The 12,582-nt window shown below is 53.2% G+C and overlaps 1 protein-coding gene and 1 pseudogene across 1 annotated transcript; one reads left to right on the plus strand and one right to left on the minus strand.

The window, feature by feature from the left end:
* Window positions 1-204: 204 nt before the first annotated feature.
* On the plus strand, window positions 205-7,692 carry LOC123814645 (apolipoprotein L3-like). The gene is made up of 3 exons (XM_045832565.1): window positions 205-316; window positions 2,615-2,735; window positions 5,667-7,692. Exons 1-3 carry the CDS (start codon window positions 286-288, stop codon window positions 6,547-6,549), a joined length of 1,035 nt encoding a protein of 344 aa, XP_045688521.1. The 5' UTR covers window positions 205-285; the 3' UTR covers window positions 6,550-7,692.
* On the minus strand, window positions 7,645-8,502 carry LOC123814646 (annotated as a pseudogene).
* Window positions 8,503-12,582: the final 4,080 nt, after the last annotated feature.

Below are 12,582 nucleotides of genomic sequence, written 5' to 3' on the forward strand. Positions count from 1 at the left end.
GACAGCAGGAGTGCGCTGGAGGGTGGTGAGCGACTTCTCTGGAAGAGCAGCAGACAGAGCCCAGCACACAGAATGACACGTTGAGTTCTGCCCACTTGGCCCCTGTGTCCATCCCAAAGGGCACCAGCAGAGACCGGGCCTCTTGCTGCCCCCTGTGGCCACAGCTGGCTCCCATTCCACCCACAGTTTGTTTTCTCTTCCCCAGGGGTGAAGCGCCGCCTCTTTCTAGCCAGACACAGGAGGGCGAGCTGAAGGGAAAAGCCCCGAGATCCCACTGCTGACACCATGGCCTCAGAAGCTGGCAACGTCGACCCAGGTAGTCAGCGCCCTCTTCCCTGGATGGTTCATACTCATGACCCAGAACTGAGGGTGGCGCCTCCAGGCTGAGTGTATCCACACAGGAACAGGAACCTGCAAGGGGCCTGATGAGGGTCCTGGAGCCCCCAACGGGGGCCAAGGGGAGCTCCCTCATGTCAGAGTCGATGGGAGGGGTCCCATTCCTGGTTCTCTCCTCACAGTGCTGACTGCCTCTCTTCCCCCTACTCTCATGCAATGACAAAGAAGAGGCCAGCACAGCCCACAGGCAGTTAGGAGTCTCTGGGCCCCTCTACCTGGAACCTGCTAGTTCCAGATGAAGACCTTCCCTGTCTGCTGCACCTCCACCTGTGCAGCTGTGTTAGGGCCTGCCCCGAGCTCCCAATTATAAACACCTGCTCTCACGCAGGAACTGTTTATATGGATCAAAAATGAATCGCAAAAGGTCAGCTTTGTTATCTGTCCCCCTTGCCCCACCATCAGTACATACACAGTTGAGTGTTCTGGTTCCCTCCTTCTAGACCTGGGTTCCTTTCTCCCTTACATGAACCAAGGGGAAAGAACAAACAGCCCTCCACCCACCCAAATCAGGGATGCATTGCCTTGGCAACCAAACCACCCTCCCAGGAGGGTCCCAGGAGAAAAAAATTTCTTGTTGATGCTGCAGGACAAGGGAGGGGAGGACAGATCAGAAGCCAGGAGCTCCTGAGCGGGCTCCGGGACCCCTGAGGGAGGACTAGAGCTGACGGATCCCTGAGGATAAACAAGATGACCTCCTGCTGAAGAAATCAGGAAGGGTGAGGTCACAGGTGCCAATGGGGAGCTGTGTCCCCTGTGACCCACCTGGAGGGACAGAGGTGATATTGATTGATCCCAGCATTAGAGCTGAGGTCTAAACCCCTACTTCCCTGGTGACCCCCTTCCAGCCCTGACCCGTGTGGTCAGTGGGTTGGGAATCATCTCAAAAGTGAAAGGTCACAGGTTGAATTCCCTGTCAGGGCACATGTGTGGGTTGTGGAATCGGTCCTTCGTCCCCTTGTGAGTGAGAGGCATCCAATTATTTTCTGAGAAAAACATTAATCTCCTTCTCCCTCCCTTCTACTCTCTCTAAACATAAAAAAATAAAATCTCAGAAAGAAAAAGACACCCCCTCCACTGGCCATCTTGGGGATTCTGTGAGCAGCAGGAGGAATCCTGTTAGCAGGGCAGTTTTACTGAAATCAGTGGTGTGTGGTCCGAAACATTTTTAAATTAAAAAATAAACACCCAGAGGTAGACTACAGCATAGAATGAAGAACAAGTCACATGAATTTTCAAACATAAGGAGGCAGTAAATTAATGTAGAGTGATGTCTGACACTGGGCTCCCATTCAACCTCTGAGCTCTCCGCCTGCTGGCGTTGGGCCGTCATTACCCTGTCCGAGTTTCACTTTCCTTTTCCTGGAACAAGAATAATGTGTCTAGTGGGTATTAGCAGGAAACACGTTTCCCCTCCCGTCTCTGCACACACAATGCACACACTAGTCCCCCACCCCTCAGTGGCCACTCCACGGCCTCCAAATCCCTGAGAGCCACACGTTTGTGGCAGCTCAGCTGGGCAGTCATCTTGCTCTGTGCTGACGTGAGACTCTTCACAGTCGGTACAGGGTCTGCCCCATTTCAGGTGAATACACTTGTTTTACTGTAGCAGCAGGAGTGCAGTTGTTACTGGGTGTTGCCCAGGCCCTGCTGGAGGCGGAGGTCATACAGCACGTATGCCCTGCACTCTCTTTCTGAAAGACCAACAAGTCTGAATTCCCAGACACACCGACATCCCAGGATCAGATATTTAATCCCTGAGGCTGGAAGTTCCGGATCCCAGGGCTGGCAGGGCTGTTTGCTAGGCAGATCCCTCTTCCTGGTTTGCAGATGGCGGTGTTCCTGCTCTGTTCGCTCACGCTCCATGCCTTCCCTGTGTGCACGGGGTGCAGGGGTGGAGGGGGAGAGGGAGGGAGGGATCTGGTGTCTTCCCATAAGCACACCAGTCACATTGGTTTAGGGTGCCACACATGTGACCTCATTTAACCTTAACTGTCTCCTCAAAGGTAAGTTCAAAATACGGTCACATGGTGGGGAGGTCCAGGCATGGACATAAGGATTTTGGGGACCTGGTTCAGGCCATAACACCACGGGAGCCACCAAAAAAACCTTAGTGACAGCTGCTCAGAAAGGTTAACATTCACCCACGTGATTTATACTCAATACCATTCACATTCTACAACAATTTCTTCTCACCTTATTCTTTTTTTTTTCCATCCAGAGAGTGAAGGCTTTCTCCCTGCCATTGGGTTCTTAGAGAACCCAATGGACATAGAGAATCTGCAACACATGCTGAGTGGTGAAGCCTGGGAGAGATTTGTGGCTGCGGCGAAATTGCGCAGGTAACCTCCAGGGGACACCTGTGTTGTCGCCAGATCTTCCCCTGATCTAACTGACTCTGCCAAACACACCTCCAGGCAGGACCCTGTGGTTGGGGTTGAATGTGTTTCTTCTCAACAATCCATGAGGAAGACTTCTTTCTCATCATTCGTAGGCAGTGAATGACCTCAGATTGAGAAGAGACAAAACCCAGAGGGGAAGGTTTCTTCATGACTCACTGTCTTATTCCTCTGTTCAATTTTATTTAGAGGAAAAGAAGATAATGCATGTAAACTGTGTAGCCTAATGACTGACACATAGTAAGTGATCAGTTTACATGAACTTTTCCAAAGATTGTTAGGAAAACACAGGGGCCAAGGGTCTTCCTCCTGGAGATGGGAGGCAAGCAGGACTTGCTTGGGGACAAGCCTGCTGCACTCTGGTACATGTGGAGTCCCTGGGGCTTGGCTGGGGGGCTGTCCCTCCCTCAGGGAGGACTCAGACACACACTGCAGGGCCTGCTGGCCCAGAAGGCAGAGAGGCTGGATGGAGCAGGGCCGAGCTGGTTGAATCCTGACTCTGTGTCTGCCCAGCTCTGGGGCTCTGTGCTTCTGTCTCAGAGTCTCTGATTTGTCATCTCTCTGTTCAGTGGGAACAGCAGGTCATGTGATAGGGTGGTGGTGAAGGCCACAGGGTGCACTGTGAGGTCAAGGGTGAGGGAGCAAGTGCAGTCATCCTGTCCAAGGGCCCAGACAGGCCTGCACCAGGCTCAGAGCCAGGGCTCAGGGTGGAACGGGGCTGGGTCCAAGATGGAGGACCAGGAGGAAGACCCAGCAGTGGGGCTGGGACTAAGCCTCATCAGGCACAAACTGGAGAGGCCAGGGCCCTAGTGGTGGTCCTGTGTGGGGGAGGGGACATTTCTTCCTTCCCTGATTCAGTCCCCTCACTGCTGGGAGTAGCGAGTATGGGTGACCCTGTCCTTCACACTTTGCCTGGGAGCTGGGGTCCTGTCTGCTATTTTGGTCCCTCTTCTGCTCTGTGCAGAGTAACCCCTGACCAGGGAGAAGGCAGGTTGTGTGGCTCATGACAGACTCCAACATCAGAATGGGTGGCTGTGGCTTTTGTGTGACTTGGGGGATTCTCATGCACCCCCTCAGCCCTCTGAGTCTGAGGAAAGTGCTTCCTGCCCCACTCGTCCCAATGCAGGTGTCAGGCCCAGTGATTCATGCACATGGTTGGCAAAGTGGCCCGTGTCTCTAGGAGGTTCCATGAACTTGGACATGGCCTTGATGTGCACACAAGGGAAGCTGTCACCAGCTAATGTATGAGTTCAGCTGTTGACACCTGAGAGGTCTGCGGTGCTGGATGGGGGGCTGGAGAGTCCATGGAACCAAGGTTTATGAGACCCCCCACTTCCCTGTTAACTGGGGCTGTGCCTGGATCCAGTGAACTTCGTTTGGGGAGGTCAAAAGGCATCAGTTTTGGCAGAGAGCAGATGCCACCCAAAAGGACCGTTAGTGTGATTAATTGAACGTGTCCACAATTGCCACATGCAAATGTGAGGGCACAGTCCCCAATGCTGCCCTCACTTCTGACACCCACTCAGAGCACCCACTGAAAACTATCACACCCACAGTTAGTTTGTGACAGGGAAGGAGACAGGTCACAGTCAGCCACAGGAGAGAAGCCTGGGGCAGAGTCAGGGAGGGTGAGAAATGTGAAGCCTCCATTGTCCCCAGGACACCTCACTGTCCTGCCTTGAGCTGTGGCAATGCCCACGAAGCATTGCCAGCCAGGGGAGCTCACCCTGGAAAAGAAAAACCTCCACCGACCCTAGTTAAGATGGAAGGAGGCTCTCACCCCGGCCGACGGCAGCACCTGTCCCGACTCCCACAACAGAGATGAGAGACGGGGCTCCACTCTGAATGCAGCAGAGACCCCTGGGGGGTTAGAGCCAAAGAACAGACTGAGGGGACGGTGGGCGGGACATGACTGAGAGGGGGTGTCATGGGGCCAGGGGACTGTTGCTAAGCTCACCTAACAGGGTCCTTGCCTCAGGCAGGTCAAGGACTGAGGCACCAGAGTTGGGGAATGAAGAATTGATCAGATATCACAGGACATCAGGCATAGTTGGGAGACTTTCCCTGACCTGACTCATCAGGATTCTTGCTAGGACTGGAAGATGCAGGCTGTCAAGGGCAGAACATGGAAGGCCAAGGTCAAGGCCTAGTTGAGAAGAGGGCTCAGAAGAGCCTGATTGGCAAACAGTCTTTCTCACCCCGAGCTTCGGTGCACAGAGGGTTCCTGGGGTGGATCACATGCTGCCCACATGGTGACCTGTAGTGTCCAGCCCCTCCTGGACTTCTAATGAATGTCTTTAGTTTCTAGTTCCTTCTTAGACCAGACCTGATACCACAGGACCCCAAACGTCCATCATATATCACCTTGTCAGACTGTCTAGTGGCCACAATGCCAGGCTCCTATCACTCAGGACACTCTAGGGACCCAGAGATCATGTCCCAGTGTCTAAGGCAAAGGGAAGGCCTCTCAGTGGTCAGGTTCCATCTGCATCCCAGTCTAGGATTCTGTGTGAAGGTGTTTCAGCTCCTGCCCCATGCTCCCTTCCTAACCCTCGGAGTTCCCAGTCCATAGTCACTTAGGTGTTGATGGTGTCGACCTGCCCTTGAGTGAGAAGCCGTCTGCATCAAATACTGACTACTTCAGGGCATCCAAGGAGGACTTGCCCTTATTTATCCCTCATCGAACCAGTGCTGTGGAGCATGTACAAGGGACAAAGTATGTGTTTAATGTTGAAAGGAAAAATCTCTACATTTGTAAAATTCTTTCTGTTTTCTATATAGTCAAAGCTCTGTAATTGTGCAGGATGGATCTTAGTGAGCTGTTTGCAGACATGTCAACTGCCTTTCTCATTCACTTGACCTGCGTCACTACAGGGAGGAGGCGGATGTGCTGTATGAAGACCTGAACCTGCTGAAAGAACTCATGGCCGTGAAGGACAAAGATAAGCCGTCACAGGACCAGCTGTTTAGGGAGATGGTTCTGAAGGAGTTTCCTCAGGTGGAACAGGAGCTCGAGGAGCGCATAGGGAAGCTCCACGCACTGGCAGACAGCGTTGACAAGGTGCACAGGCGCTGTACCATCTCCAATGTGGTGTCCAGTTCCACTGGCATTGTGTCTGGCATTCTGACCATCGCTGGCCTGTCCCTGGCACCTCTGACAGCAGGGGCCAGTCTGGTGTTTGCAGCAACTGGGGCAGGACTGGGGGTAGCATCTGCCGTGACCAGTGTGTCCACCAGTATCGTGGAAATCTCAAAGAACGAGTCAGCAAAAGCCACAGCCAGTCAACTAGTGCCAGATGCCATTGGTAATGATGACATGGTCATTGAGTGTTTACGTCACAGCGCACCCAGAATTGCTTCCTTATCAAAGTGCATCCAATCCATGCAGAAAATTGTGAAGAACGTCCGTGCCTTCAAAGTGGCCAAAGCCAGGCCTCTCTTAGCAGCAACGGCCAAGGATTTCATGGCTGCAGGGAGTATGTCAATCCGAAGCAGCAGGCGGGTACAGAAAGCTTTTGGTGGCAGTACTCTGGCAATGACCAAAGGAGCCAGGGTGTTTGGTTTGGTCACTGCAAGTGCCTTCCTTCTGGTGGATGTGTACAGCATTGTGAAGGATTCAATGCACTTGTCGGAGGGGGCAAAGGCAGAACTGGCTGAACAATTGAGGGAGCAGGCCCAGGGGCTGGAGAGGAGGCTGAATGGACTCAGAGGGATTCACAAGATTCTACAGGATGTTATGTGCTCCAAGGATGAGTGAGTAAAGAATGTGACTGAGCTACATCAGCCATGGCTCTAGAAACACTTGTAGATTCCCCCAATGCATGTAAGGAAATATCCCTGTGGGCTTTCGTCCCTCTGCACACGCGTTGCAAACTGGGAGATTTCTGAGATGAAGATCTCCCAGCTTCCAACTTTCAGAGAGCATCATTGTGCCCTGATTTCCTGAAGCTCGGCCTTTAACTATTTTTAGAAATTTTAATTTTCCTTCTGTGGATGTTTTTCAGCTATTAAAATCCCCTGGAAATACACCCCAAAGTACCTTTCTGGAGCACGATGTTAGAGTTCTCCCCTCCTTGTGTTGCAGGAGATACCACAGGAAAGAACCTGAGACCTGGCCAGGGACTATAGGGTCCTGGTTGCCAGGGAACACCTTTTAACACTTAGGTAGCCGCTAGGCATGAGGGGCCAGAAGGGAAAGAAAGTCAGGACCCTGGCCATTGCAGTCTAACAAAGCACTTCATACAGGAGGTAGAAGCAAAGGAAGACATGCCTCCCCCTGACCTAGCTGTCCTGAGCCTGGTTCCATTGGGCAGCCAGGCATTCGGAACAACACAAGGAGACCATGACAGTGGGCATGGAGGGAACTTGAAAGGCTGTGTGTGTCATCTCCTCTAGTGGGAAAAGGAAAAGCTCGAGGCTGTGTACCCACCCCAGGCCTAGAAGGGAGAAGGGGAGGGGTCTGACGTGTCTAAAAAAGGGCCCATAAACAATTTTGGTCAAATGCCTGCCCCCTGTCACGTGTGTAAAATGAACAGATAGAGTCTGGAGCAAGATGAGATTTGGGGCTAACAGACCCCGATACGTACCTACATTTGGGCAGTCCTGTCTCTCTAAAAGCTGCCTCATCTGTACCCGCCAATCAAAATGTCACCTCTTCACCCCACGCTGCCAACTATGTAAGTCCTCAGAACAAAGGCTTTCTTCTCTTCTGTTGGCTCAAGGTTCCTTGCCACATGGGAGCCTCTGTTCACGGAGCTCCTGGCCACCCCTATTTGCCTACCAGGGCCTTTGGCCACCTTGCTCTTGCCACCCTAGCTCTAGCCACCCTTGCTTTTGCTGTCCCACTCACTAATTAACTTTGCTTGCATGCTAATAGGCTCACAGATCTGTCATTCTTTACTGTGTCAACGAGAGAACCAGGGTTTCTCTGGTAACACATGGGAGTTGCTATGTCCTTCACCTCAGCATTGGCCTCCAGAGAGGGAACTTCTTAGGTCATTCTCTGTGCACAAGGAAGGATTACGGGGAGCTGGAGTGGCATTGCTGGGAGTGTCGGCTCTCAGATGTGAGTCATCTGGGTGCATGCTCAGCCAGCGCCCAGAACTGCTGCTGCACAGATGCTGCCTCCCAGGTCACCCTGTGCATCCTGGGAGGGTGCGAAACAGCTGCTCTTATTTCTGTAGGAAACGTCACTGCTCAGCATGTGCCTACGCTGACTGAGCTAAACCACACGCCTAGAAGAGGTCGGAGCTACACGTACAGGGTCATGAATAGTTCTGCTGATGTTTTTCCAAGGCTGTTGTTTTACTTCCTCATGTTCTTTGTAGAGTACTTTCCGTATTGTAAAATTTAAGACTGTAAAATTTTTTGAAGAATTTCCTGTCTAGCTGAACTGTGTCAGCATCATAACCTCAGAATCCACTCTAAGCTGGTCAAGAACAGCTCTACCCAAACTCTTCCGCCTGAGCAGCAGTGCTGACCTGGGGCATATCCATTGCCACAACGTTGTCTGCTCGGAATCCCAGCTTATACTCAACCTCGGCCTTGGCATGCCAAGTGACATGCAGGATATTTGTCTGACTGTGTACTGACAGGTTAAAGGATAGAGCGTAGGGACTAATAAGGTCATTTCTCAAATGAGAATGTTCTGCATCCAGACCCATGTGCCGATGAGCCAGCCCACCTCATCCTTGCTCAGGAGGAGGCTCATGCAGGGCCACCACCATTGCTGCCCTCCCCTGGCCCAGAGCAGTACACAGCTTGGAGCTGGGATGGTAGGGGTATGGCCCCCCTGTTTATCGGGTGCCATCCATGGCAGCTGACCAGCACTTTAGATGGCCAGAGCATACTGCCACCACCCCTTCGGTGACCTTGTCCACTTCCTGTTCTTTTTCTTGCTTCAAACTGGCTCCTTAGCAAGACTTCTGGGTTTAGCCTGTGACTCAGTCCCAGCTTACCCTACGAGCACCCAGGTAGGGCAGGAGCATTCATGGTGGAACACTTGGGCCTTGGTCCCTCCCCTCCCTGTGCTGGTGGAACCGAACAATGAGATGGTTCTCTCACTCAGTCTGAGAACAAGTGCAGCCAGCTCACCGAAGACGTCTCCACTCTGGGTTCCCAGCTGCAGGACACACAGGTAAGGGCGGCAGCAGCTCTCTACAGCTGGACCTTCCCCAGGAGGATGCGGTGCCCACAGTGCTCTGCAGCTGGACTTTCCTGGAAGGATGCGGTGTCCAGGTGACATCCCCTGCCAGACCTCTGCGAGTTCTGAACAGGGCTCCTCTGATTTCACGTGCTCCCCCTGCATCCACAGGAATTCAGGGTCCCCCCAGGCTCCCACCAGGTCTTCACCAGCTGTGCCCTGAGTCAGAGGGACCAGCTGCTCCTCCCCCACAATGGTGTGGGGGACCAGGCAGCTCTGACCCTCCACCTCCTGAGCAGCTGTGTAGGGAGAGGCTTAAGAAGGACTTAGTTCCCTCAGTGAAACAGGAGCTAGAGGAGCACATAGGGAAGCTCTGCCCATGGCAGACAAGGGTGACAAGGTGCACAGGGAGTGTCCCATCTCCAAAGTGGTGGCCAGTTCCACCAGGGCTGTGTCTGACTTTCTCGCCATTGTGTGCTGTGCCTGGCACCCATGACAGCAGAGGCATGCTTATGGCAACTGGGAGGGGACTGGGGTTGGCAGGTGCTATGACCAGAGTGTCTACCAGCATGGTGGGACACTCAAAGAACACATCAGTGGAAGCAGGTGCCATCTGTCTGGTGTCAACTGGTAACAACAAAGGGAAGTCATGGGTGAATGCATCCCAGCACACCCAATCTCCGCCAGGCGTGGGGGGAATGCCCCTGCCAGCAAACTGGCCAAAGCACCCCCTCCTGGCAGCTTGGGCCCATGTTCTCATGACCAGTGGGGTGATGTCAGCCCAAAGCAGCCAGCAGCTACAGAAAGCTTTGGGGGTGCTGCCCTGGCAATGACCAAAGGCACCAGGTCTTTGGATTGATCACTGCCAGTGTCTCCCTTCTGGTGGATGTGATCATCCCTGTGAAGGAGTCAAACCACTTGCTGAGGGGCAAAGGCACAGTTGACTGAGGGGCTGAGACCGCAGGCCCAGGGCCTGGAGAGGAGGCTGAGGAACTCAGCTGGCCTCACAGGATTCTGCAGGAAGGCCTGACTCTGTGAGCCCCAGACCGTAGGGAGCAGGGACGTGTGTGGGACAAAGGCATGGAGGTGCCATGTCAGAGGGAAGGAGAGGGCGAGACAACATTTTCGGAACTGGGTGTGAAGGAGCTCAGTATTGCTATGGCCGAGCACAGCAAGGGAAGGGTTAATGCGGATGGCAGGTGGATCACAGAGAAGAAAGGGATGTGGAGCCTGGAATAAGGGGAAAGAAGGGACAAGAGGGTGACGGAATGGGGAGAACTATATTTTGGACTAAAGAAGACATGGGGGTCGTGAGTGAAGAGAGAGAAGTGGAGGAGCAAGAAGGCCAGAAATACAAACAAGTTTAAAATGAAGAAAGCTGGAGAGTGTGCACAGCTGGCATTTGGAAGTAACGGGGGATTGTCTCTTGACCCTCCCGTGGTTTGCGGTCCCTGCAGGAATGGGGTCTTCCCCTGGGGGTGGTCTCCAGCTCTGCTTTCCAGTATGAACTCACTGCTATCTTCCAGCAGGTCTATCGTAGCTAAGCAGGGACTTTTTTTAAAAATAATGTTTTCTTTTATTATTATTGCTTAAGTTTTCAATTAAGGTTGACATATATTAGTTTCAGGTGTGATTAGACATTTATCTACTTTTCAAAGCGACCACCTGATACATCTCATTCCCATCTGACATCATACATCGTTTTTACAGTACTGTTCACTGTAGGCAGTGACTTGTTGATGAAGATGATGAAGATAGTGATGATGGCGATGGTGGCGATGACAGCAGAGTGTGTGAAACATTCAACAAGTTGCCCCCGCTCTTTGGGCCAGGGAGCTCAGAGAGACCAGTGAAGTTCCCATGAAGCTCCAAGTGCTGTGTTGGACCAGTGGTTGATTTAAAAAGAAAAAAGAAAGGAAGGAAAAGAAAGAAAAGTGAAACCGGATGCCAGCAACAGGTCAAGGAACCCCTCGGTGTGTCTGGGGGATCTGTGGGATGGGGCCATGGACACGGCCTCTGAGCCTCAGCTTTCTCGTCAGTGGCGGGGGTGTGGGTGCCGTGCCGGGTGATGTTTCTGATCGGTCTAGCTCTCCTGTCTTGTGTCCTGTCAACTTTGGATCCATACCCGTGAACTGACACACCCAGCCTTTGTTGTGTTGACTGGTGGGCTGGTCGGGGCTCTGGAGGACTGACTTCCCTCCCCCTGAGCCTGCCCCCAGGATCTCAGGCAACAAACCTTCCATTGCTCCTCCCGCTCACTCATTGGGCTCCAACTCACATCCTGCCATGTCCCTGAGACCTTGGTGCCCCATAAGTCCCACTGGGACGCCTCCAGGAAGCTTGTGCACATCCGGCTTGGGCTGAGCACAGGCGTGTGCCTCACCCAGCAGCTGGAACCCAGGAGTGACTGTGGCACAGGAGGCTGACTGGCACTGGAAGGGCTTGTTTGCAATGTGAGGGAGGGTCATCAAATAACAGTGGGACAGAGAGAGACTGCCAGACACCAGACATCCTCTCCAAGCTACCTCCTGCAAGAGCTTCCAGAATGGTCTTCTGTGTTGGGCCTGGTGGCCCGCCCTGTCCCTGCCCCCCCCGAGTCTGTTCTCGACACTGAGCCAGAACAGCCCTCAGGAATACAGACCTCAGCAAACACCTGCTTCCAGCTTCTCAGTGGCTTCCCTTTGAGAGCAAAGGCACTTTGTTGTGCAGAGGCACAACAGCTAGAAGCCTCCTTGCAGCCTAATAACCCGTGTTAGCCTGGGGTTCCCTGAGGGTGGAGCTGGAGTCAAAGCTCAGTGAGAGAGGATTTATTTGGGACTGAGGGACCCAGGGAAGTGAAGCAGAGAGGGAGGGAAAGTTGATATAAGACATGGCCTTACTTTGGTCACCTGTGTGGGTGACTGGGTCTGGAGATCTTCTCCCGAACCTTCATGGAGTGGCCTCAGATGCACCCTCTGCAGGGAGAAATGAGGGCAGCATCTGACCTCTGCCCCCCATCACCCTCAGACTTGGTCCCGTGGGCACTGAGTCTGCATTTCCACGTGTGGAGCACGTGAGCACCACACAGGCTTCCAGGACTGGGGGCCGGCACAGGAAGCAAGAGACACGGGACAAGCACAATGACCCCCCGACAATTCCTAAGCCACTCACGGAGGGCAATCAGTGACATAAACGTCTTTTTGGATGTACCGTCCCCATGGGAGTCTTTTCTCATCCCTCTGACTCTCTGTGAGCCAACGCTGCCCTGAGGCCCTCAGTGGATCTTTCCATTTGTTCCTGAAGTCAGGAGTCCTGGCTGCCCACTGGCCAGGCCCTGAACAAGGGGTTTCCCTCCTCTGCCATTCTTCATCAGTTCTTGGTCCACTCACGTGTTTGCATAGATGCACCTGGGCATTCGCTGGAGTGTTTCAGGCACTGGGTAAGCGTGCCACTCAGCAGCCCCTCAGCCCTGCCCCCCCTGAGCCCTCACAGTGGAAGTTCACTTGGCTAAATGTGCATTTGAGGCAGCCCCACTGCAGTCTTTGTGCCAGTTGGGATCCCTTTGGTTATAAGCCCCAGAGACTGAGTCTGGCTAACAAACACAAAGGAGAGTGTCCATGGGAAGGGAGCTAGGGCAGCTCAGAGAATGCGGAGGAACCCAGGACCTAC

The sequence above is a fragment of the Phyllostomus hastatus genome, unplaced genomic scaffold (assembly GCF_019186645.2).
Source record: "Phyllostomus hastatus isolate PE091 unplaced genomic scaffold, TTU_PhHast_1.1 phas_contig_1679, whole genome shotgun sequence".
Taxonomy (NCBI): domain Eukaryota; kingdom Metazoa; phylum Chordata; class Mammalia; order Chiroptera; family Phyllostomidae; genus Phyllostomus; species Phyllostomus hastatus.

Coding starts and splice junctions, on each gene's coding strand:
- LOC123814645 (XM_045832565.1), top strand. CDS start 286: ATGGCCTCAGAAGCTGGCAACGTCGACCCAG. Junction 317..2,614: donor AGCTGGCAACGTCGACCCAG/GTAGTCAGCGCC, acceptor TTTTCCATCCAG/AGAGTGAAGGCTTTCTCCCT. Junction 2,736..5,666: donor GCTGCGGCGAAATTGCGCAG/GTAACCTCCAGG, acceptor GCGTCACTACAG/GGAGGAGGCGGATGTGCTGT.